Here is a 24,098-nt window from a genome sequence, read left to right on the forward strand (position 1 = left end):
CTGAAGGATGGGGCCATGAGAGTCATTTAGAGCTACAGCTAATGTTCTTGCTGCATTTTTAAATCATCAACCAAAGCCTTAATTATGGCAAGTTTCTGCTTTAGAAATCTTTTGTCTTATGATTGAGGAAGCACAGGCAGTGGGTTGAAAAAAGAAATTAAAAGTGGATATGAGCTCTATAAAAGAGGGCTGAGTAAGCATCTTTCAGGAAGAGGAGCTCTGCAGCAGCTCAAATAGGTCATCAATAATAAATGTGTGATTTGCATATGGAAACATTTGAGCTGAAACTTAAGTCACTGAAGATATGGTTGCCAGTGCCATAATACTTCCTGAACCCATCCAAGGGTCCATCTGATTATTAACAATTTTATTGAGCTTTTTCTTTTAAACTTTGTACCAGGACAATTACAATAAAGCATTGCACAAAAGAGCAAAGCCCCACCCGGCTCCCCACCCCTCCCCCTTGTAAGTTAATGTACCTCAAAGGACAAGCTCTGGTTCATGCAGCAGTTTGTTAAGCCAAAATCAAGGCTCAGTCCCAAGGGGTATGTGTGGGTGGGTGTAGCAGGATACTCTGGAAACAGGAGCTAGTTCAAATGCTGGTAAGCTTATCATGCTATGAGGATGTCGCCTCTTATTCTGGAAATTTGGTGTAAGTGAAAAGGAGCTCTCAGTTTTCCTGTAGGGGACCAATAGGATCTCCATATTAATTAAAGAGGGCCTCAGCTCACATCAAGCAAGATCAGGGGTTAATGTGAAAGGTGAGAGAGTTGTGAGGAGAGCTGAACTGGTAAGAGAGAGCATGAATTGTCCCCTTTGTTAAGCAAGGTCTACCAAACTGGTTTGCATTTGCATGGATGACTACATGTGAGCATTGTAAGTTATTTCCCTTAGGGAAGGGGTAGGCAACCTTGATGCTCCAGCTGCTGCTGAACTACAACTCCCATCATCCCACAATAGATTGCATGCAGAAAGTCCCAGGTTCAATCTCCGGCATCTCCGGATAGACTTGGTGTTAGGAGGGAAGATTTCTACATCTACCCCAGCTACAGTGGAAGTGCACAGGTAAGGGAGCATTGCTAATTAATAGTGTGTGGAGACATGGAGTTAAAGTTACAAATTAAGTAGTTTATCTGGGAAATCTATCAGAAAGATAGATAAGACCTATAATGCTTGTTTGCTAGCTTCATACAGGACATGTGGGAAGGGGAGAATACTGAAGTCTCTGGACAAGTTGACATAACACAAAACTGAGGATCCAATGGACCTCCAGTTACACTCCCCCCCACACACTTACCTATCCGAATTTGGACAGGTAAGCACTGGCCTCCTCGCTGCAGTCTGCAAGACTGCAGAGATGAGTGGGAAGTGGCTACCCAGCTTCCTCTTATTGATGGACAGCCGTGGCAGCCATTCAGGATGGAGCGAGAGATGAGCTTCCTTCCCTCAACCCCAGTTCCAGGGAAGGCTGCCTCCATTACTGAATTTGGACATCATGCAGGCAGCCGCAAATTGGAGGCCCTAGCAGCGGACTTCACTTCAAACCGAGGGTTCAAATTGGAGTTTGGTTGGAGTTAGGGTCTGAACTGCAGTTTCATGCATTCGGACACACAGTTACACAAACCCCAGCCACATGTAACTCCAGTTTCATGTCATGTCCAAATGTGGCCTCTCTATCAGGTGAGAGAATGACATCTGAGTCTAACTAAGGGGAATCAGTCAGATAGAAGTGACAAGAGATGATGTTCTAAACTGTCTAGAAATTCTGAAAACTAGCAAATCGCCAAGGCCCGATGGCACCCATCCAAAAGCCCTCAAAGAACTGAAATGTGAAATTGCTGACCTCCTCACTAAAATATATAACTTATCCCTGCAATTGGGCTCTGTACTGGAGGACTTAAAAGTAGCAAATGTAACACCGATTTTCAAAAAGGGATCCAGGGGTGATCCGGAACACTACAGGCCGGTTAGCTTAACGTCTGTTCCAGGCAAACTGATGGAAAACATCCTCAAGGATAAAATTGTAAAGCACATAGAAGAACAAGCACTGCTGGGAGAGAACCAGCATGGCTTCCACAAAGGTAAATCTTGCCTCACAAACCTTTTGGGGTTCTTTGAGAGTGTCAACGAGTGTGTGGCTCAAGGTGATCCAGTTGACATAGTCTACCTGAACTTCCAAAAAGCTTTTGACAAAGTTCCTCATCAAAGACTCCTGAGAAAACTTAGCAGACATGGGATAAAGTATAAGCATGCATATGTATTCAGTACTTGGTTTGGGCCCCTTTTGCAGCAATTACTGCCTCAATGTGGCGTGGCATGGATGCTATCAGCCTGTGGCACTGATGAGGTGTTATGGAAGACCAGGATGCTTCATTAGCGGCCTTCAGCTCTTCTGCATTGTTTGGTCTCATGTCTCTCATCCTTCTCTTGGCAATGCCCCATAGATTCTCTATGGGGTCAGGTCAGGCGAGTTTGCTGGCCAATCAAGCACAGTACACTGTATACTTTTCAGAGGTCCGATATTGTTCTATTCTACAATCCTTGTCTTCTTGGTTCCATGTAATATTCTAATTTTCTGGGATTGTGGATTTGGGGTTTTCATGAGCTGTATGCCATGATCATCACAATTATAACAAATTAAGGCTTGACTTATCTCGCTTTGCATGTAATGCGTCTGTCTCATATATCAGTTTCACCTTTTAATTTGCATTACTGAAATTAATGGACTTTTGCACGATATTCTAATTTTCCGAGTTTCACCTGTACACTAATGGGATCTGAGGTGTCGGTGACTGACCAGTAGAGGGATCTTGGGGTCATGGTAGTCAGCTCACTGAAAGTGTCAACTCAATGTGTGGCAGCTGTGAAAAAGGTCGATTTCATGCTAGGGAACATTAGGAAGAGGATTGAAAATAAAACTGCTAATATTATAGTGCCCTTATACAAAACGATGGTGCAGCCACACCTGGAGTACTGCATACAATTCTGGTCACATCTAAAAAAGGACATTGTTGAACTGGAAAAGGTGCAGAAGAGGGCAACCAAGATGATCAAGGGCCTAGAGCACTTTTCTTATGAGGCAAGGCTACAACACCTGGAGATATTTAGTTTAGAAAAAAGATGACTGCGGGGAGACATGATAGAGGTCTATAAAATCATGCATGGTGTGAAAAAAGTGGATAGAGAGAAATTCTTCTCCCTCTCACATAACACTAGAACCAGGGGTCATCCCATGAAATTGATTGCCAGGAAATTTAGGACCAGCAAACAGAAGTATGTTTTCACACAATGCATAATCAACTTGTAGAATTCTCTGTCACAAGATGTGGTGACAGCCAACAACTTGGCTGACTCTTTAAGAGGGGTTTGATAACTTCATGGAGGAGAGGTCTATCAAAGGCTACTAGCCAGAGAGCTATAGGCCACCTCCAGCCTCAAAGGCAGGATTCCTCTGAGTACCAGTTGCAGGGGAGTAACAGCAGGAGAGAGGGCATGCCCTCAACTCCTGCTGTAGGCTTCCAGTGGCATCTTGTGGGCCACTGTGTGAAACAGGATGCTGGACTAGCTGGGCCTTGGGCCTGATCCAGCAACACTGTTCTTATGTTCTTAAACTGTGTAGAGAAAGCATGGTTAGAGAATGAATGCCCTTACTGGCTATCTCTACCCATAATGCCCCAAGTGGCCAATAGAGTTGCTGGTGCTAAGAGTAGATGCCATTGGGAACTGCATTTCCAAAACATGGGAGATAGTCTTGTTGAAATCTTCAAGACTACTGCCAGTCAGTGTAGACAGTACTGAACTAGATGGACCAATTATCTTACTCAGTATAAGGCAGCTTCTATATTAGGCCTCAAGTCCGTCTAGAAAGAATGTCCATTGACCTAGAGTGGAGCTGCACAACTGTGGCCCTCCTGCAGATGTTGGACTTTCAAGTTGGTTTCGACTCTTAGCTACCACATAGATGGATTCTCTACAAGATGATCTGTTCTCAATTTGGCAAAGTTTTCTCCGTGGTGCATTCATTGCTGTCATAATCGAGTCCATCCACCTTGCTGCTGGTCGTCCTCTTCTTCTCTTTCCTTCAACTTCCCCCAGCATTATGGACTTCAAGGGAGCTGGGCCTTCACATAATGTGTCCAAAGTATAATAGTTTGAGTCTGGTCATTTGTGTCTCAAGTGAAAATTCTGGATTTGTTCTATGATCCATTTGTTGGTTTTCCTAGCTGCCCGTGGTATCCTCAAAAGTCTTCTCCAGCACCAAAGTTCACAAGCATCAATACTTTTTCTATCTTGCTTCTTCAGAGTCCAGCTTTGGCATCCATAGAGTGTCTTGGGAAAAACCACGTTAGAATCAACGATTCTAATCTTGGTAGGTGTAGACACATCACAGCATCTAAATATCCTTTCCATGGTCTTCATTGCAACCCTACCACCTGCTAGTCTGCAGCATATTTCTTGATTGCTGGATCCTTTACTGTTGATGGTCGATCCTAAAAGGCAGAAGGTATCCACCTCTTCAGTGTCTTCAGTATCAATTCTGAGGCTGGTTGCTGCATCCGCTGTCATTAGTTTAGTTACTCATCCCTCCCAGGATCAGCCCCGCCACCATGAGGCAGCATAGCAGGACTTGTAGGAGGAGATGTTGGATTACAATTCCCATAATCCGTGTACTGGTCACTGTGCCTTGGGATGATGGGAGTTATAGTCCAACACAGCTGGAGGGCCGAAGTTCTAGACCAGGGATTCTCAAACTTGGGTCCTCAGGTGTTATTGGACTTCAACTCCCATAATCCCCAACCAAAGGCCACTGAGGTTGGGGATTATGGGAGTTGAAGTCCAATAACACCTGAGGACCCAAGTTTGAGAATCCCTGTTCTAGACCCTCTGTATTCCAATCCCAGATGCATAGGCAGTGGATACTCCATGGTGAGGGAAATGCACTCCACACACACTCAGAAGCACTCTTTTGAACAATAATTTTATATGTTTCTGGCATTCAAAATAAACATTAATCCTGAGGCCCTGTTCAGATTACATCTCAGGCACAACATGAATTTGCTGAATGAATTGGACTGCAAGTGTCTATGTTTGATTTCTATACAGTTCTCCTTGGTTTTCCTTTTCTATAATGCATTGCTGAAATTAGGATTAAGGAAATGTAAGCAGACTTTGAAGCTTGAACAGGAGGGCTTGGAATTCTTTACAGGCCACATTTCAGTCACACGTTTTATTTGAAACATAGAATATGCACTTGACCTCGATAAATTAAACATAGCCATAAATAGCATCTTAAATTACACCAACAAGCCGCTCTCCATTAGATGAACATCAGACAATGATTAACTTTACCATTATTTCCGTTGCCTCCCTTGAGCTTTTTTTTTTTTTTTAAGAGATTTGGCTTCTTTTCCATTCTGCCTGATGACCACTGTGTAACCTCAAAACCTGCATACTTTCCACACAACTGATGAGATCTGCTAAACATCATTTTATCTGCAACATCATTTTACTGGCAATATTACTATGAAGAGAAGCTGGTATATTGCCCAGTCAATTGAACAGGTACATTCTAGCTGCCTCTGTAGTGATATGACCAGGTACTTCGCAAGCTTGACAGTGACACCCTTCCAGGCTAACGACAGGAACAGGAGCATAGGGAGGCTGGCAGTGGCCCTGTCCCCAACCCCCGCATCTGACGTCAGACGTGGGGGACATGGTCTCCCTCCCAAATGGGGCCATGCAGCCCTGTTGGGAAGGGAGATCAGCCCACACTGCATTGGGCAGCATGAGCCAGAGTGACTCTCCCTGCCTTAAAGGCAGGGAGAGCCATTCTGGCCACACTGCCAGTACAGCGTGGGCCAATCTCTCTCCTAAATGGTGCCATGCAGACCTGTTTGGAAGGGAGATCGATCGGCCCTGCTGCATTGGCAGTGAGACCAGGAGTGGCTCTCCCTGCCATGCTGCCAATGCAGTGCAGGCCGATTTTGGCTCCAAACAGGGCTGCACGGCCCCATTTGGGACAAAAATAACGCTCCTGCATCTGATGTCAGACACAAGGGGCGTGTCTGGGGCCACACTCGCGGCCCAATTGGTGGCGGCCTAGGTTCTTTGAACCCATTTGTCCAATGGTTGCTCCGCCCCTGTATAAGAACATAGGAAGCTGCCTTCTACGAAGTCAGATCATTGGTCTACACCAGGCCTGCTCAACTTAGGCCCCCCAGCTGTTTTTGGACTACAACTCCCATAATTCTCAGCCACAGCAGCCAATATCCAGGAATTATGGGAATTGTAGGCCAACATCTGCAGGAGGGCCGAAGTTGAGCAGGCCTGGTCTACACTGACTGGCAGCAGCTCTCCTAGGTTTGAGGACTGGGAGAGACTTGTCTACCTGACAAGATGCCAGGCAATGAACCTGGAATCTAGATGCTCGTCCACTGGCTTATGGCCCCATCCCCTAAGGGGAATATCTTGCAGTACTCACATGCCATCACACATCCAAATGTCAACCAAGGCAGACCCTGCTTAGCCAAGAGGAAATCCATGCTTTCTGCTACAGGATCAACTCTTCATCATTGGATGGTGGGGAGAGCAGATTAGAGCTCTGAGGTGCAGTCAGATAGATGAAACCATACATTACTGTAAGGATGCCACCCACCGCTGGACCTGAGGGAACCCTTCTCATTCTAGTCTTCAGTCTCTTTGAACAGTGGAAGAAATCATGTCATATAAATAGCCCAATGAGCCTTCTGCCTATTTGCACTCAGTCACCACAATTAATGCAATTGTTCAAGAACGGCATGCCTACATCTTAAATGTTGGTTGCACTTCAAAACTGGATGTTTCATCCCTAATAGTGGGTGGTGATGAGAAAATTGCACCCTTCCAAACACTTATGTCTAAATCATATGTTTTTTAAACATACACACAGGCTCCTGCCTCCCATGTTATCAGGGTCAAGCTATACATGGCTGTGATTGCATTTCTGCCTTCCTTCCTTCCTTCCTTTTTTTTTTTTAAAGTAGCATCTCCATAAAAATTAGGAGAGCAAGGCCATGGGGAGTTTAACCCTTTTGCTGTTGTTTGATTTACACTATGGAAATCACTCCTCCCCTGCAGCTGCTTTTGCTATCATAGTAGCTTCAGTCTAGGGGCAAATAGCAGCTGGGGGGGAAATACAATTTTCACTGAAGAATTTTTTTTTAAAACCTCTCCCCACCACACCATAGTCCCAGTTGAGTCATGAATGACATTTTAACCTACTTTCCAAAGGGAAGGGAGCTTGTGAACTCACACTGTCCACATTCTAATAACCCTTGCGTTTACAATCTGATACAAACTAAATTGACAGCACATGGTGGAGGTATCTTTTGCTGATCCACCATCTTGTTTCAAGATAGCAGCCATGCAAAGTATAGCCAACACCAGGGGCGTAGCAAGGTTGGTGTTGGCCCAGAGACAAGATTTTAAAATGGGCCCCCCCTCACTGAAGCTCAGCTCATGAAATAAAGAAATCTTAAATGAGACTGAATAGTGGTAACAAAAAGCATAGTAAAACATGCACACGCATGCACGCACACACACACACACCCCTTATGTGCCACAATAGAACATCATCCTAAATTATTTTTTAAAAGGTTTTGTAAATTGTGGACGATGCAAGTCATTTAATGGTACTAGAGAAAGACATGCTGTTCTGGTAGCTCCAGGTCTTAATACCCACATCAATTTCGGAGGATGAATACAACTGAAGGAAGCCCGGGCGGGTGTACGGCTGGGGGAGTCTGTCATGTGCCTTGCCTCTGGGGGGCCCCCAAGGCAGTGGGCCCCCAGACAACTTTCTCCCCTTGCCCTACTATAGTTACAGCCCTGGCCAACACTCCTTTGTAACTTATGTGCTGGCAGTCAGATGCAAACCATATTCACAGCATATGGGAGGGGGTTCTAGGTAAGAGTCTGCATATTGAAAGTAGGACAATTGCATCTACTTAGAACTACATTTAACTGGTCTTTTGCACGATAAATGAACACAAATTGGGCATTAAAACTGGGATACTCAGAAACCAGTGGGAAATAATTTCAGTCCTCCAGAACATTCTGTAGCAGAGCCTGATGTTGACAAATGCCAGCTCAATAAATAGTTATGGAGAGAGACTCCCAATGAAGCTGCGGAATAAAAATTCACTAGCAAATTTAACAGTGGGGGATTTAATTAGATCGCTGAAGGAGGAAGTAACTGTCCCTCTTTAGATTTGTACCGGTTTATCACCAGTGGTCCCTAGCTGGTACTGGGTCACACCAGTGCTGACAATCTTAGGTTCACTGGATTCTGTATTCATTTGTGCTCCATAGCCCTGACACGCACCTGCTGTCTTTGTTGCTGTTTTGACTCTTGGCTCCATTTTGTCTCTCTCACACAACCACCACCTTCAGTTTGTACTCTGGCTGTGTACACAGGCCCAATCTGAGCCTCCCTGGCAGTGGCACCTGAGGCAGCACCCCTCAGGACACATGCCAATTCCTTACTAGGGAAACCTCAACCCTCCCCCCCCCCGGTTGCCACATTTTTCATTGGTGGCTGTTGGTGTCTACCTTATGTTTCTTTTTAGATTGTGAGCCTTTTGACACAGGGAATCATTTGTTTGTTTGTCTTTCTATGTAAACCACTTTGCATACTTTTGTTGAAAAGAAGTCTATAAATATTAATTATAATTATTCGTAATAGTAGTGTGGAAAGAAATGTTTAGCCATCTAGGGGCGGGCTCACCGCCTCTCAACTTCTCCACACTTCCTTTTGAAAAGGCAGGCAATGGGATGACAAACGTATTGTTGCCATCATCAGGTTGGGGAAAGGCAGGGTGGAAGCTAATATTGTAGTGAGACCATGTGTATGGGCCAATCTGAAAGGAAGCCCCCATCTTCCATTTGCAGGAAACAAGCTGGGTAAATTCACCTTTTTTCCAGGAATGGGCAAAACTGGGGGAGGGTGTGATGTTTACAGGAAGCAGCAGTGCTTCTCCCTGCATCCACAGCTGGCAGAAGCGCCCCGCACCCCCCAGAACCTCCTTCAGAGTGCTCTTAACATTCCACCAAGAGGAACTGGAGTGGTAGGAGGAAAGAGGCAGCCACCAACCTGCAGCTAGAGAGGCACCCTTGCTGGTACTGGGAGAACCATCGCTACTATGGAACATGCACCAAAAATAAGATGAGCTGGTGACATTGCCCAAATTCTCAGCCTTAGTCTCTAACTACTTATGGAGGTGGCCACTTCATACATGTGGCAAAGTGGGATCTGGCCTACAAAAACATGCCACAATACATGCACTCTTTGCCAAGTGCCTCCAAGCTCTCTCCTGCAGCAGACTAACATAGGAATTCCTCCAATTTATATTCTAGTATGTTCCTTGCTGGGAGGTACCTTCCCAACATCCAAGCCTGAAGAGGCAGCGCAACACTCCATGGATGGGATCCTGGACAGACTTCATGCACATTTTCACTCTTAAATGCAAAAGGGCCTTGTTTGCAGACCATATGGATCTTTCTATAATACAATTTAATCATAATTGTTTTTTTTCATACAAACGGATACTCCATTGCTGAGTCATCCGAGTCTACAGCAACATACAATTAATACTACACGACAGAGTACCAGACTAACAGCTCTTCCCATTTGGCAGTTTGTTCCATTAAGGAAGATATCAATATTTTTGCATGCTTAATAAGCCTGCAGAAGCTCAACTTGCATTTTATTTTTAACCACTTACCAAATTAGGTTAAAACAAGCTTCTGCTAGCCTACATTCTTTAGCACTTATGAGACATAAAATTATTACACATTGTATTTATATCAGGCAGCACTCAGCAGTTTCCACACTCATTTTTCAGCCAAAGCCTCAGAAAGTAGACAGTAAGACTATATTCAAACATTACATCTAATTTAGGAGCAGGGGATAGGCTGTGATCAACATTGCTCGTAATCAAGAATGTGCAGTTTTAGTCCAGGTTGTCAAACCTTTACTGCACAGATTCTGATTAAGTTGCATCTTTTAACTTGCAAAATGGGTATCAAATACTACACAACCCTATGCTCAGCATAGAATTAAATCTTATAAGTTTCACTCACACTATTCATACATATGACTGAGTGGATGGCGGACTGGTACCTCCATAGCACCTGAGCTAGCACCTACATGCAGACCAGAATAAGAAACAGGATCTTCAGTGTCCAAGATCAATATTCTCTCAGTTCTAAGAGTGAATGCTTTGTTCTGTGCGAACCAATGCCTCACCTACAATTGTAACTGCAGTTCTTCCCAGATCGTTTTGTAGCATGTTTGATGGTCTTAACAGGTAGGGTCCCAACCACCTTGATATTTAGTTTTCACTTTAAATAAGAGTATGCACAGCATTATAAAAAGCTTTATGGATTAAAAGTAACATGTCCAAATTCATCTATTTACATGACTGCACACGTTTTAGAGTAAAAGGCCTTCCACTTATTTCTAGCACATTTGCCAGGATGAGGGGGGAGGAAATACCAATGAAGTTTCAAAAGAAGTCTCTCAGACGTTTAAGAGAAAGTCTTGTTCACTATGAGCCCCATCACCCATTGAGATCATCAGGAGAGGACCGTCTGCAGTTGCCACCAGTTGTCTTGTGGCTACTTAGGGATGGGCCTTCTTTGTTGCCACACCGAAACTCTGGAATGTGCTCCCTGCTGAAATAAGAACCTCCCCATCTGACAGCTTTTTGAAAGTCTTTAAAAATGAATTTATTCACCCAAACCTTTTAACTAGAATTGTGGTTTTTAATTGTTTTGTTTTATCCTGTTGTAAATTGCCCAGAGATGTGATTTGGGGGCAGTGTACAAATATAAAAAACCTTACATTTCATCTCTTATCTTCAATGATTTCAATAATCACCCTGGCTGACATTTTCTTCAGTACTATGGAGGCAAAAGGGCTCCACCCTCGCAGAATGGCTGGAGAACAGCTGCACAGAAAGGTTTCAGTGCAGCCATTTCTGCTTCTTTCTCTTCTCACTGAAAGCAATTTGTGCTTGAATATGTCCCTGAGGGCTACACGATCCTAAGGGCAACAAAAGGGCTTTTGGAGGGAGGGGAGGGAAGCAAAAATGTGCCCCCCCCCGCGGCTATGAATAAAAACTTCAAGGCAGCTAGGCTTCTGCTGCTCTGCGAGTCTTGTAGCGTTGTGGTAGATGTGAGCCACTGACCACTAGTAGGCTGGTACAGTTATTGTGCATCATCCCCAGCATCTCTGATGTAATCACCAATTCTTAAATTCATGATTAAAGGGCAACTTTCAGCATGCTGCTCCAACTCCGTTTGCTATTTGGCTCAGCTGGTATTGAGGGACAAAATGCAGTTGACAGAGCCTTTGAGTAGCAAGTTAGCAATAGCAATAGCAATAGCACTTACATTTATATACCGCTCTATAGCCGGAGCTCTCTAAGCGGTTTACAATGATTTAGCATATTGCCCCCAACATTCTGGGTACTCATTTTACCGACCTCGGAAGGATGGAAGGCTGAGTCAACCTTGAGCCCCTGGTCAGGATCGAACTTGCAACCTTCTGGTTACAGGGCAGCAGTTTTACCACTGCACCACCAGGGGCTCTTAGAAAATACTACAACACCATATGATTAATGATTGTAGGAAAACATATGGGCAAACAGCAGCTTAATAAAGTCAACACCACTGTCCTGAATTTTATTATTTTGTAAAATAATTTTCACATTTGTACAATTTGTCAATTAGAAGGAAGCACTGTATGGCAAATTCCTAGTCACATTTTCTGCAACATAATTTATTGCATAAAAGAAAGCCAAGTAACACATCAACATATATTCTGAAGTTTGAGAACAAAGCTTAAAGTTAAAATAAAAAGTAGTAGGTTATTTACAGAACACTCAACACACCCTGCTGAGAATACATTTTATTTAACACAAGCTCTAATTCAATATTTAAAAATCCAGAACTGGAATCCTAACGATAATTTATATTCTGTTTCCATCTGAAGTTGTTTTCCCCCTCATATCCTAAAAGATGCTTATCCACTGCACATGATCAGTTATGCTTTCCAGGCTTCTTAAATAAAGCTGGTTTGATGCAAAGAAAGTCTTAACATTTTTTTTAAATAAAAAGCCTTTGATTTCCAAGAACACTTGGAGTAAAGAACTACACAACTTGTTTCATGGGTCCCAAGAAGAATTTTGACTTGTCCTTCATGAACAGCAATTCCCCTTGCTCCATGGCACACTGATCTGAAGATCAAGGGGAGTTCCAAAAGACAGTTGTCGTAGAATGTTAAGAGCTGGAAGGGATTTTGGAGGTCTAGTCCAACTTCTTCCTCATTGCAGGAAATATGCCATGGAGGTCAGGTGTATTAGTGGAAGGGAGAAAGCTAAAAAAAAGTTAAAATGTGTCAAGTATGTGTGTACGTGCTGGAGTGAATCTAAGCAGTTCTTTGAACCTTAGGCAGTAGCTGGCAAACAGTACCCTGAAACAGTCACCTTAAAAACAAAAAATACACAAATACAACAGGAGTAGATTAACACAGGTTTCTCCTCATCAAAATCTCATCTCAAATCTGCTCATATTGAGTCAACACACTGGAAAGTCAATATGGCTGTATTCCAGAAACTATAACCATATACTTTAATTAGTTACATTTTAATCCTATTCTTCTTTCAAAAATATCAAAGTATACATGGTATTTCTAGGGTGTTTTCCAATCCAGGTACTGAATAGATCCATTTATCTTTAGAAATGAAACAGCCTCGGGTGCTTTGAGATAGTTCTCTGAGACAATAGTATTAAGACCATTTTACTTTGTAGTGAATCTTTTCCTACTGATTTCAAGAAGATTAAGGTCATGTAAATTCAACTGTGTCAGCACAACCAACATTTTGACCAAGTCACATTGTTACATCTTATACCATTCTGGATATTTCTCCACTATAAATAAGTTTTGTGTCCTAAGAGGTATCTGACAAAGTTGTACTGTATCATGAAACTGATGGTAAAAATTGTATCAGGAACTAAAATGACTGTTTTAAATAATTAGGAACTTACCTTACTATATTACTTAAATGCAATTTTACTAAGGTCAATTAAAGATATCAATACAACATTTTACAGGCATTGTAGTGCCTGCAGACTTAAGATGAGATGTAGAAACTGCATTCCATCTTTATAAATATTAAACACTCTATTTGTCAAAATCCAAACCATCCATCAAGTCTGCCTAAAAACTGGCATAGAACAGCTATGCAATAAACTTCACATGTCCAAATTTCATACACATCCATTGAAAAGTAATACAGACACAGCAGTTTTAAGAAAGACTGACCCCTAAAAGCCGATTTCACTTGTCTACCTATATTCAGCCAAGGGTAACATCTTTCCCCATCTCCACCCTTTAAATGTGTCCAAAAATTCAGGTCCGTAGCAGAACACAATTTTTTTGTTTTTTTAAAAAATCTATTCATCATTGCACGTTAACAGCCTTTTAAGCTCCCACAGGGCAATCAACTCTGAGCAACGTTTTCAGATTCTGACAGATTAAGGATTTCAGGGCAGTGCTGAGAGGAGGAAGTACTGACAAGTGTTTAAAAGATTGACTGCTGCTCCTTCTTAAAATGGTTGCCTGTGAGCAAAGCATCTGCTTTACAATGCAACAGAAAATTTTCAAAACACTTCAAGGGCAACATGTGGGGAGGGGGGGAGTAGCCACACCCTCCACTGAGGACCTGCATGGGTTATCTTCCCCCACCCTTGGCCTTTGCTCCCAAAGTTACTGAAAACAGAACCAATGTAATTAAGCCTTCCTGGCTCATCTATCTATCTATATTTCTCTAAGGCGTACCCGTCGCTAATCCCATGTGTGGCAGCTCTTGTGAGTGAGCTATCAGCAGGGGGAAAGGAAAGCAGTGGCACTGGCGAATAGGCTTGCGGATGAGGTGGGAAAGATGGGAGGGGAAACCGTGGCGGACAGGGGAAGAAAACGGTGGCAGTGGACAGGTGGAGAAGAAAACGGCAGCAGGTGGGGAAAGAAGACAGTGGCAACGGGTGGAGAACTAGAGGCGCAGATGCTCTGCGCCCAGCCCAGCTAGTTAATAATTAGTGCCTTTTTTCAGTTTTTCTTAAAAAACCCAAACACTATACTCATGCTGGTAGACTGCTGTTCTCCACCCGAGTCCCTGTGCTGGTGTTCTTTTTAAACTTTCCCTGAACGTTCATCTGCAAAATTATAATAGAATGGATTACATACAATAATTCTTATAATACTTCCTCCATAACATGTTTCTGTAATACTACTTCTGTACATGGAAGTCTCTAGTTAGCTATGGATTTCTGGAATTGCCCCACTTCCATCAGTTACTGTTTACAGGTTTGTTTGTTTTAATTTCATGTTTTAATGCTATGTTGTGAGCCACCCAGAGAACAATTTGTTATGGGATGGCTAACAAATAAAGATTGTTGTTGTTGTTTTATTATTACTATCCGTAAGATTTGCAAACAACCTCTTTAAATTTGTGTTAAACTGCAGGAGGCAATTCTGTGTATATTTAACAAAATAATATGTGAAGTTACTTAAACAGTGCTATAAAGTGAGGGAATAAAATTTCAAACATGCAAGCTCGCTGCAGCCATAAAGTTTAGGGATGCTGTTTTATAAAACTAACTTGTATAGTTTATTTTTTAAAAAGGAACCACAATAACTTGCAGTTTCCACATTTTAAGAGAATGATGGACAATTTAAGGCACCTTAGTTTTCTCTTAAGCTAAAGATGGGTTTGATCTATCTATCTATCTATCTATCTATATCTCATCATGTGGAAATGATGTTAATCATTTCTGGCATGCATTAAGGCAGGGGTTCTTAAATTTGGGTCTCCAGATGTTGGACTACAGGTCCCATCATCCCCAGCCACAATGGCTTTCAGATATTGATGGGAATTGTAATCGAACATCTGGGGATCCAAGTTTGAGAAACCCTGCAATAAGGTATGATCGATTTACTGATCTCACTCTTTTCCTATTTGACAACTGAAGAAACGTTTAAGATTGCAATATACTTTTACATAAAGCCCTTTAAAAACCACGATCCACTCACTTTTTTCAAAGGCTTGATAGATTCATCTTTACAATAATGGTATTTTAGCTAAGCAATGTAATTTATATGTAAAAAGAAAAAGAAGAATACTGGCCAAGACGAGGCTTCAAAAATGTTGCTTTATAAAAAAATCTTTACAACAGGACATGACTTTTACACGTTAGATAAAATAGCCCACATATTGACCCTGTTAGAAATCTGTTCAATTACATGAAGCAAAATCATTTTCCTGAGCTAAAAAAGATAAGATAAAGTAAATGCATTAACTATAGCAGCAGACAGAGCACAGTTTTACACTGCCAACCAAAATCAAACAATAAAACCCCACACACACATTCTGAAAAGGGGTGCAAAATTATCAAGGCATGATTGCTCTTACTGGGAATGTGTATTCAGGCTTTTATCAAGAAGTTACATTCAGCCACTGTCAGACAACATAGTGATGATGAAAGGAAGTGTCAATCACAAGACTTTAGTTCTGTATCACCTGTTGCTTTGATGATCAATTAAGTCTTAAATATAACTTAATATTTAAAAACATACTGATAAAAGCTATCACAGGACTGCAAGGAGCCTTAACTTTTTACTCCTGTATCCAACGCACATATGGGATTTTCATGTCCACTGCAACCAGATTAAAGATTGAGAGATATTCTGAAGCTATTTTACATATTTTTAAATTAATGCTGCAATTAATGGGCACAGAATTACACATACTTTTGTCTCTGCGATCATATTGAAAGCTAAGGCTGTAAAACTCTGGCCTATATTGCAATCAATTCTTTAAATGACCCAGAACAGAATAATAGCACACCACTAATGCTCCAGCATCTCACTAACAAAACAAGTTATCTGCTTTACAGTGTTAGAGGAAAGTTCAGTTTCATACTATTTAAATGAGGACTGCACAACTCCAGTCCCCCAGCTGTTTTTGTCCTACAACTTAGTGATGTGCAGAACTGACCCAGTTTGACCAGTTTGGACTCAAACCGGACCCCTCAAAAGTGGTGCCTGTCTAAATTTGAGCTGAACCGGCCCCAGTTCTAACAAACCAGTTTGGGGGTATATTTGTAAAGGAAAATCCAGCATGGCCTGGTGCGCATGCATGGATGGCAGAGCCAGGCTGCACTGGAGCACTGGGCCAAGTCCAGAGAGGAGGAGCCGCACTGCAGCACTGCTCTCAGACTACAGGTGCCCTCTCGCCCGCCCCATTAGCCCCCCCCCTTTAAGGTAGGCAGGGTTCCCCCCTTGCTTGTAAAAGGGAATCCTCATCCGATTCCCCTTTCAGGCATGCTCCCTTGAACTGCTGAACCAGTTCCGAACCGGTTTGACACATGGTCCAAACCGGGGGTCAGTTGGACTTGAACTGGCTCTCAGTCCAGTTTGAACTCAAACTGAAGGAATCTGTGCATGTACTCCCCTACCACAACTCCCAATATCCCCAGCCACAGTGGCCAATAGTCAGGGATGATGGGAGATGTAGCAATAGCAATAGCACTTACATTTATATACCGCTCTATAGCCGAAGCTCTCTAAGTGGTTTACAATGATTTAGCATATTGCCCCCGACATTCTGGGTACTCATTTTACCGACCTCGGAAGGATGGAAGGCTGAGTCAACCTTGAGCCCCTGGTCAGGATCGAACTTGTAACCTTCTGGTGACAGGGCGGCAGTTTTACCACTGCACCACCAGGGGCTCATTCCAGGGGCTCAGACCACACCAGGGGCTCAGATGTAGTCCAACATCCGCAGGAGGGCCAAAGTTGTGCAGCCCTACCTTAAATCAACCATGTCAAACATATAGCCTGAAACACCAGCTCCTCATCAGAAGACACAGAACCCCATCTCCTTCCCAGTTATTCCAGATTTGGAAGGTATCCTCACCGGGAAATAAAATAAACCTCTTAGATGAGCAATGAAATAGAATATTTAAATTTGATACAAGCTAATATACAAAACTAGGTTCCAAAACTTGTTGGAACTGAGAGGAATACAAAATTCAGAACTTCTAGAAGTTAACAGTAATGCATAAATAAAAATAAACTATAGTTATAAGCAAAGTTCTTCCCCATAGGGATTTTAAACATCAAAGCTATTCCCAATCATAGAGGTACATATTACTGTAATGGAAGCTTCTTAAAAGAAGCAAAACATGCTTGCCTTCTTGATTCTACTTTAAGTATCAATTTTTATTAATTTATTCTGGCCAGGAAGGCAACTGTTTGGCTAGCTCTCTCCAATTAGGTGTGCAAGAAACCCAGGCACTGAGAACAGGTAAAAATCAATGCACAAAGAATCATTTGCACTCTTAACAAGAAATAAGCATAAAACTTAATATATCCGATTTATATTGCTTCTGTTGCACTCGCTTCCAGTACAACATTGGCTAAAATTCAAACTGAAGATTGTGAACATATTTTCACTGACTTGAATGGACTTTTGATCAAAGTCTTCTAGACAGTTTTAGCTGCTTAATGAAAAGCTCTTACGAGTGTGGCTGGCATCTCCATTCCCACTGTCCACTACCAGCATTGTCAATGTGACACCTGAGCAAATTAAATGAACATGATATGAAGAGTGTAAGACAGCCTCTCTGAAACCTTGGCTTTGTTCTGTGCAAACTGTGCTATTACTCCAACTCCCTGAACATAAGAACAGCCCTGCTGGATCAGGCCCATGGTCTTGCATTCCTGTGTTTCAAAAATAAAATAAAATCAGTGCTTTCTCTTCTCCACAATAGCTAGGAAAGAAGCGAGGCAGAAAGTCATCTTTACCACAGATCTCATTCAGTCCCGAGACTGATAGAAGAGGATATAACCAGACTCAGAGTTTTTTGAGATGTCCGATGTCAACCCATAGAATTCTTCAATAGCTTGAGCATCTATTTTCTGTAAGAAAATGGGGAAAGGTATCATTTCCAAAGAAAGGAAATCCATTCCAATTTAAATTACATGAAACTCTTAAGCTCTGCAATAGAGGAAACAAGATAATTTGAAGACTGCAAGGCTACTACAGCAATAGTTTGCGATGAAGTGGCTCACGCTATTAGCTGTGGTGTGTGGGGACCGGCAGAGACGCTGCTGTGAAAAGGTACAAAAGAGAGCAAAAACTCTCTGTGGTACACAGTCAATATACAGAGGCACAGTTCAAATATAACACTAAGCCATGATTTCGTGCTATGGAAATCAGAAACTGACCCTTAAATTGCAAAAGAAATTATTCTACTAGCAATATATTCAGAACACTTTTCTTGATAAACATACATAAAATGGAGGAATGAAGCAAAATTGACTTGATGGTGTCAACACATGATATGAATTTTGACCAAAGCAGAAAAAGTAGCCCCTCTACAGTTTTCCTGAATTTGTAAAAATAGAATCTAAATTGTCAAAAAGAAAAACTGGAGGTACATTGTGTGTGTGCGTGCGCGTGCAGATGTTAAAACAGGTTTAAAACTGCACCAGCCATTTATCATCAGTTTTGAAATTTGGCCAACTTACAGCCTTCACCACTTAAGAAACGCTGTCAACGGTTATGCCTGTGTCAGTCAGGAGCGGTCAAGACGATTGGTCATATGTTGCTTCACTGTGTGTTTCAGGGAGATCTTTGGCTAGCACTTTTGTCACTTATTTTGCCTACATTCCCAGGTAGACCATTGGCCTTTTATGTGTCTCTCCTTTTGTCCGACAGTGATATTAATGTTTCCACCAAGGTGGCAAAATTTTGCAAGCTGGGTAAGGAAGCAATTGGTAAAATCATGAGCGTCGATTGTACTATATAATGTTATATTGTAAACGGTGTTTTGTAGGAAAATAGAATCTTGATTGCTGGAGGTTGCTACTTATCTATTGTGTTGTATTATTGTCTGGTCGAAGACTGAAATAAAGATTCCAACTTCCATAAGACATACTGTAAAAATTTTATACAGCAGTTTAAACACTTTGCCTTGAAAAGATCACTTGCTAAGTATGGAGACTGCAGTCCAGATGCTGTGTTAATGCAGAGTAGGGATCTGCACAAAATAGACTGTATATCTCATTTTGAGCTCGAAACAGCCAAAATATTGTGCCAAAACATCAGTCAAAAGGTTTTGAGTGTTCCAGCCAAAGGGGACAACGGGGAAACGTGAATCATTCCATTGCTCCCTGTGGGTAGCTCCTAGGGACACCAAAGTGGGCTGTGTGGTAGGGAATGATGCGTGCTACCTACCACCTAACCCACAAAAGAAATGGGCAAGCAGGTGATTTTAAACAAATTTTTAATCTTTCCCCCAAACGCCCACAGGATCCTACGGATTCTTATTTGCTTTAAAGGAAACTTCTAGGCAAGAACGATGTAGTGCAATTCTGCAAATCCACATTTTAAGTTCAACTATGCAATATTTTTGCACTAGCATAACTTTGCTAGGCAAATGCTTTATTAGTGAGGATGTCAATCATATAGTAAGATTATGTGGTGTTAAAGGCCCCATTTTTATCAACAGTATATAAGAATAAGGGAAGCTGCCTTATACCAAGTCAAACCATTGGTCCATCTAGCTCAGTATTGTCTGCACTGATTGGCAGTGGCTTCTCCAAGGTTTCAGGCAGGAGACCTTCCTAGCCCTACGTAGAGATGTTGGATGCTCTACCACGGAGCTATGGCCTCATTCCATGTGTGTTGGTGTTATCATAAAGTCCATTGTGCTCCGAGTCACATTTCTCCCCCCCCCCCCCCGAATTTTTTGCTTTTATTAGTAATAGAAATAGAACCGGTTACATCTCTTGAGATTGACATAATCATACATGAATATGAGCAATTACTCATCCACAGCAAAGAAAGCAGGGAAAAGGAAAAAAGACTTATACAGAGTGATAATATTTAAGTATACTTGAATGAATTAAAATAATCTGTAAAAAATAGAGGGTACGTCTAAAAACTAAATCCAATTGTCAGAGAGAAATTGAACCTTGAGCCTCACACAGAACTCTCACCTTGGCCTCAGAAGAACGATTTAAAACATAAAAATTCAATGGAGAAGAAAATGTAAGTGTTAAAACACAGGTTCTACCAAAAGAAAAAGGCATACATATTGTATATACGAAGCCACATATCCACCAATTTTTTGTAATCAAAATTCCCATCTCGTCCCATACAGGTATGCAAAACGGCAACAGTAAAGTAAGTGACAGAAATCAGTTAAACCTTCAGCAGTCCTCCTCTTCATTTAACAAACAAAAAACTGGAGAGATAAATGAAAAGATATTCTTTCATGAAGAGATAGACTAACTTCAGCCAAATCTGGTCTCTAAAACTTCTCCCAAGGAGAATAGGCTATCAAGCTATGTCACCCAGATCTCTCCCCATACATATATGTAATCCTTCTCAGTTTCCTTCTGATTGTTTGCATCACAACAAGCAGTTCATTCAACAATTACCATTATACAGTTTCCATAACAACCAGTGAAAGCTCATGGGAGGAAATGAAAATAAAAAAGATACTGGGGGGGGGGGGATAGGAATGATAAAGGTATATATATTTTTACAAGTTAAAATTTGATTTCAGTTAGAAGCTAATGCTATCTAGTTAATTGTTCAAACCAAGACTTAAGAGTACCAAAAAGTCAGACACTGAGCATTCCAAATAAAATATCTCAGTATACAATCTTTTAAAAGCTATTATTATCATATAATAAAATAGTGCCAATAATCTTATGCCTTAAATTTAAAATTCCCTCATTCTTAATATAGCTCATCTCCTCTAAGAAAAGGAAAAGAGAAACAAAGAACAAAAATATGTGACAATTCTTTAAGTCATTAAAACTATTGGGTTTATCATACAACATCCCAATTCCTAATTAGGTTGTTATCCGTTTTAAATCGTTATATAGAGTCCCCTAATTGAAAGGCCAATTAATGAGGTATAATATTTAATTATACTCAAAGTTAAAACCTACATATTAAACCCTAAATTAGTTACATTAATTATCGTTTCTTCCAGAAAGGTATATAGCAGTTCCTTAAGTCATTGGACCATTTGGGTATATCTTTAAAAAATCTCAGTTCCTGAGCACAGGGGATACATTAAAATACAATAATAAGGTATATTATTTAATTATACTCTGTTAAAACCTGTATGTGAAACCCTAAATAAATCAAATGTCTCAAGAAAAAGAGCCACGGTGGGGGGGGGGGGGGAGGAGACCTCGAAAGGAAAGGAAAGGAGGAAAGGAGAGAGCGGGGGGAGAGGAAAGCTCAGGAGGAAAGAAAAGTAAGAGAGGGAAGATAATTCCATTATATTAAAAATATATCAGCAAAGAGAAATAAAATACTGATAGATACACCACTAAAAATATCGGGCTTTTCATTTATCCCAGCACAAAGACAGAAAGAAAGAAAAATTGGTAAACATCTCAGCTGACTCACATAACATAGGGTTAATATCAAATCTTAAAGCCAGTGTCCAAGGACACTCTCTCATTAAGGAGGAGACTGAACAGTGCTGGAACTTTTACATGCCTGGAAAGAAAGGGTTATTAAGTTTCTATACAGTAAGATTCCTTCAGTTAGAATCCTTCCGCGCAAATCTCGCTGTAGCTGCCTATCCAAGGACTAGGTAATTCTAATAAAACACACCCAAAAGACATATAGCTAAAACAAATAAACTTTTAAAGAAGATTTAAATACTTAAAAGATCCCTTTTTGTAAAATCTTCTTAAATTATCTTAAAGTGAAACACCACTTAACAGTCTCCCCCCATGCCAATTTCCCGTCCCAGTATTTGGCAAAAAGTACCACGATTGCAACACCAGAATAAAAAAATCATCATCACTCCATCTCAGCTGAGTAATAAGTTCAGAAATTCTTCAAAGTAAAGTCAAGATCCCAATACAAAATGCTAATTAACATAAACTGTGATTGAATGGTACTGAACTACAAAAGACCGAGAAGTCCTGATTCCACTAAGAAAGACAGAACATAGGAAAACAGTCCTCCTCTTCTTGTGCCAAACAGCCAGTTCTCACCAGTCATTTTCATTTCATTTCCCCAGTCGGAGCTTAAAATGGTTAGTAATAGAAAGATAGTTGTCCAGCCGTAAAACACTTTGTCAGCCATGCAAACAGAAGGAACTATAAATCCAGGGAAGATCTTTCAAGATCCTGGCAGGCAAATCCTCCCTAACGCAGATAAACTGAGTCTTCCCAGTTGGGACTTTATAAGCAAAACTTAAGATGGTTAAATGTGTAAATATGTGGCATTGCAAAGCAATTTTTAAAAGACCCATAAAAAAGCTGCTTTTCTCTCCAAGCCAGTCTTCTTCACCGTTCCTCTTCTCCATTGCAGATGTCGTAACAAAATTTACAATCATCTCCGACAGATTACGTGTAGGTTAAAGATCAAAATAAAACAAGTAATTGCTGTAGCCTCCAACATTTTAAAAGAATTTTTCAAAGCAAAACTAAAAGCTGATAGCATTTGAATGCTGAGCTCTCTGGTCAAGTCCATAGAAAGATTCAAAAATAGAAAATAGCAGAAAATAAGCAAAAATTGACAGTAAAAGAAAACCATAAATCTGACAAACTCACAGCCGTGCCAGGAAATTCAAGGTGAAGTGGGGAAGGTTCACGAAGAGAGAAGGAAAAGAAAAGAAAAAACCCATACTAATCTCCGACAAATACTGTGAGTAGTTTAAAGTTTAAGATTAAAATAAGAAATAAGTAATTGCTGGAATATCAGACATTTTTTTAAAAAAAACTCTTCAGGGCAAAACGGAAAGCTGTTAGCATTGGAATGCTGAGATCTCCAGCAAAGTAAAGATAGCAAAAAAAATAAGCAAGAGCTTTCAATGAAGAAGGAAAAAACCCGTAGATCTGCCAAACTCACGGCCGTGGACATCTCAGAGATTTATTAGGAAAGATAAGATAAGAGGAACAGAGCAGGTCGTCTGTAGTTAGGCGATGAAAAGCCTCTCTTCGTTCGGTCCGATAATTGCGGAAAGGTATCTCCAGATGTTCATCCAGGGTTTTCCAGACTTTTTAGGGTCTGAAGACCCCCTAGACTCCCAACCTCTAGGAGGAGGACCAAGCCCCGCACACATAGCGACCTCCATCTGGCCGACAGAAGGTGATAAGACCAAACGATTGATGAAAGCCCTGACAGCTGGTTTAGTCAGGAGTTTTCGTTCCAGACGCCATTTTGCTTCTCCTCCGAGTCAATTTCTCAATGTCTTACATAAACAGCAGTTCTGAATAAAATGGTGCCACGACAATCTCTTTTGTAATCTGATCATGACAGGACATCTAAAAACAGTACCTTCATGTACTACTGGCAAGTAGCAGTGCAGTATGCAGCTACTTTGTTGATGATAATCAAGCCTAGGCCTGGTCAGTGCCTAGATAGAAGACTCCCTGGAAACCCTATAAGTACCATCCAAATTCCACCACGGAAGAAAGGTGGGATACATGTTATAAACAAAATAATGAATGCATAATGGCTGACATCCTGACTAATGAAACACTAGCATAACAAGCAAAATTGTGCTAAAAAGCAGGGACTTGTAGAATCGCCCAACAGAATTCTTGTGCTAGAGTTCCCTTTAACACAAATGAGGCATGTCACAGGTTGTGCAAATACAAGCATGCTTCTGGTTATACAGCATATGCTCCAGTCTTGGTGCAAATAGCTAGCACAATAGTTTTGAACTAGCACATCATCCTTCCAGAAGTGCTTACTTAGGCAGAATGTCAGCCAATGTCTCCCCACCCCCAATAATTTAGGTAATCTAGGATGATAAAAGTAGTAAACACAAAGTTACTACTATTAGAAACAATGTCTAGAATTAAAGCAATTCTTACCTCTACAATGTCATCATCAAAGAGCAACCAAAAATCATGACTCTTCACTATTGCAATATAGTGTCCTCTGTTCGGTCCACTGTAAAGAAGAAAGCTATTAAATTCATGTTCATTTTCAACTCCCAAATGC

General features: G+C 41.2%; 1 protein-coding gene across 7 annotated transcripts in view; it reads right to left on the reverse strand.

Annotated features, from left to right (window-relative positions):
- Window positions 1-11,698: 11,698 nt before the first annotated feature.
- USP12 (ubiquitin specific peptidase 12) overlaps window positions 11,699-24,098 on the reverse strand; it is a 57,416-nt gene continuing 45,016 nt past the window's right edge. For 6 of the 7 annotated variants that reach the window (XM_053307459.1, XM_053307462.1, XM_053307460.1 and 3 more), the window contains exons 8-9: window positions 23,969-24,047; window positions 11,699-18,022 (exon numbers count right to left, since the gene is read on the reverse strand). In XM_053307459.1, coding sequence (XP_053163434.1) covers window positions 17,921-18,022; window positions 23,969-24,047 — 181 coding nt within the window. In that variant the 3' untranslated portion in view covers window positions 11,699-17,920. The remainder of the gene's footprint in view (window positions 18,023-23,968; window positions 24,048-24,098) is intronic. The other variant, XM_053307458.1, reaches the window with a different exon arrangement.

This window comes from Hemicordylus capensis, chromosome 3 (assembly GCF_027244095.1).
Source record: "Hemicordylus capensis ecotype Gifberg chromosome 3, rHemCap1.1.pri, whole genome shotgun sequence".
NCBI classification, from domain to species: domain Eukaryota; kingdom Metazoa; phylum Chordata; class Lepidosauria; order Squamata; family Cordylidae; genus Hemicordylus; species Hemicordylus capensis.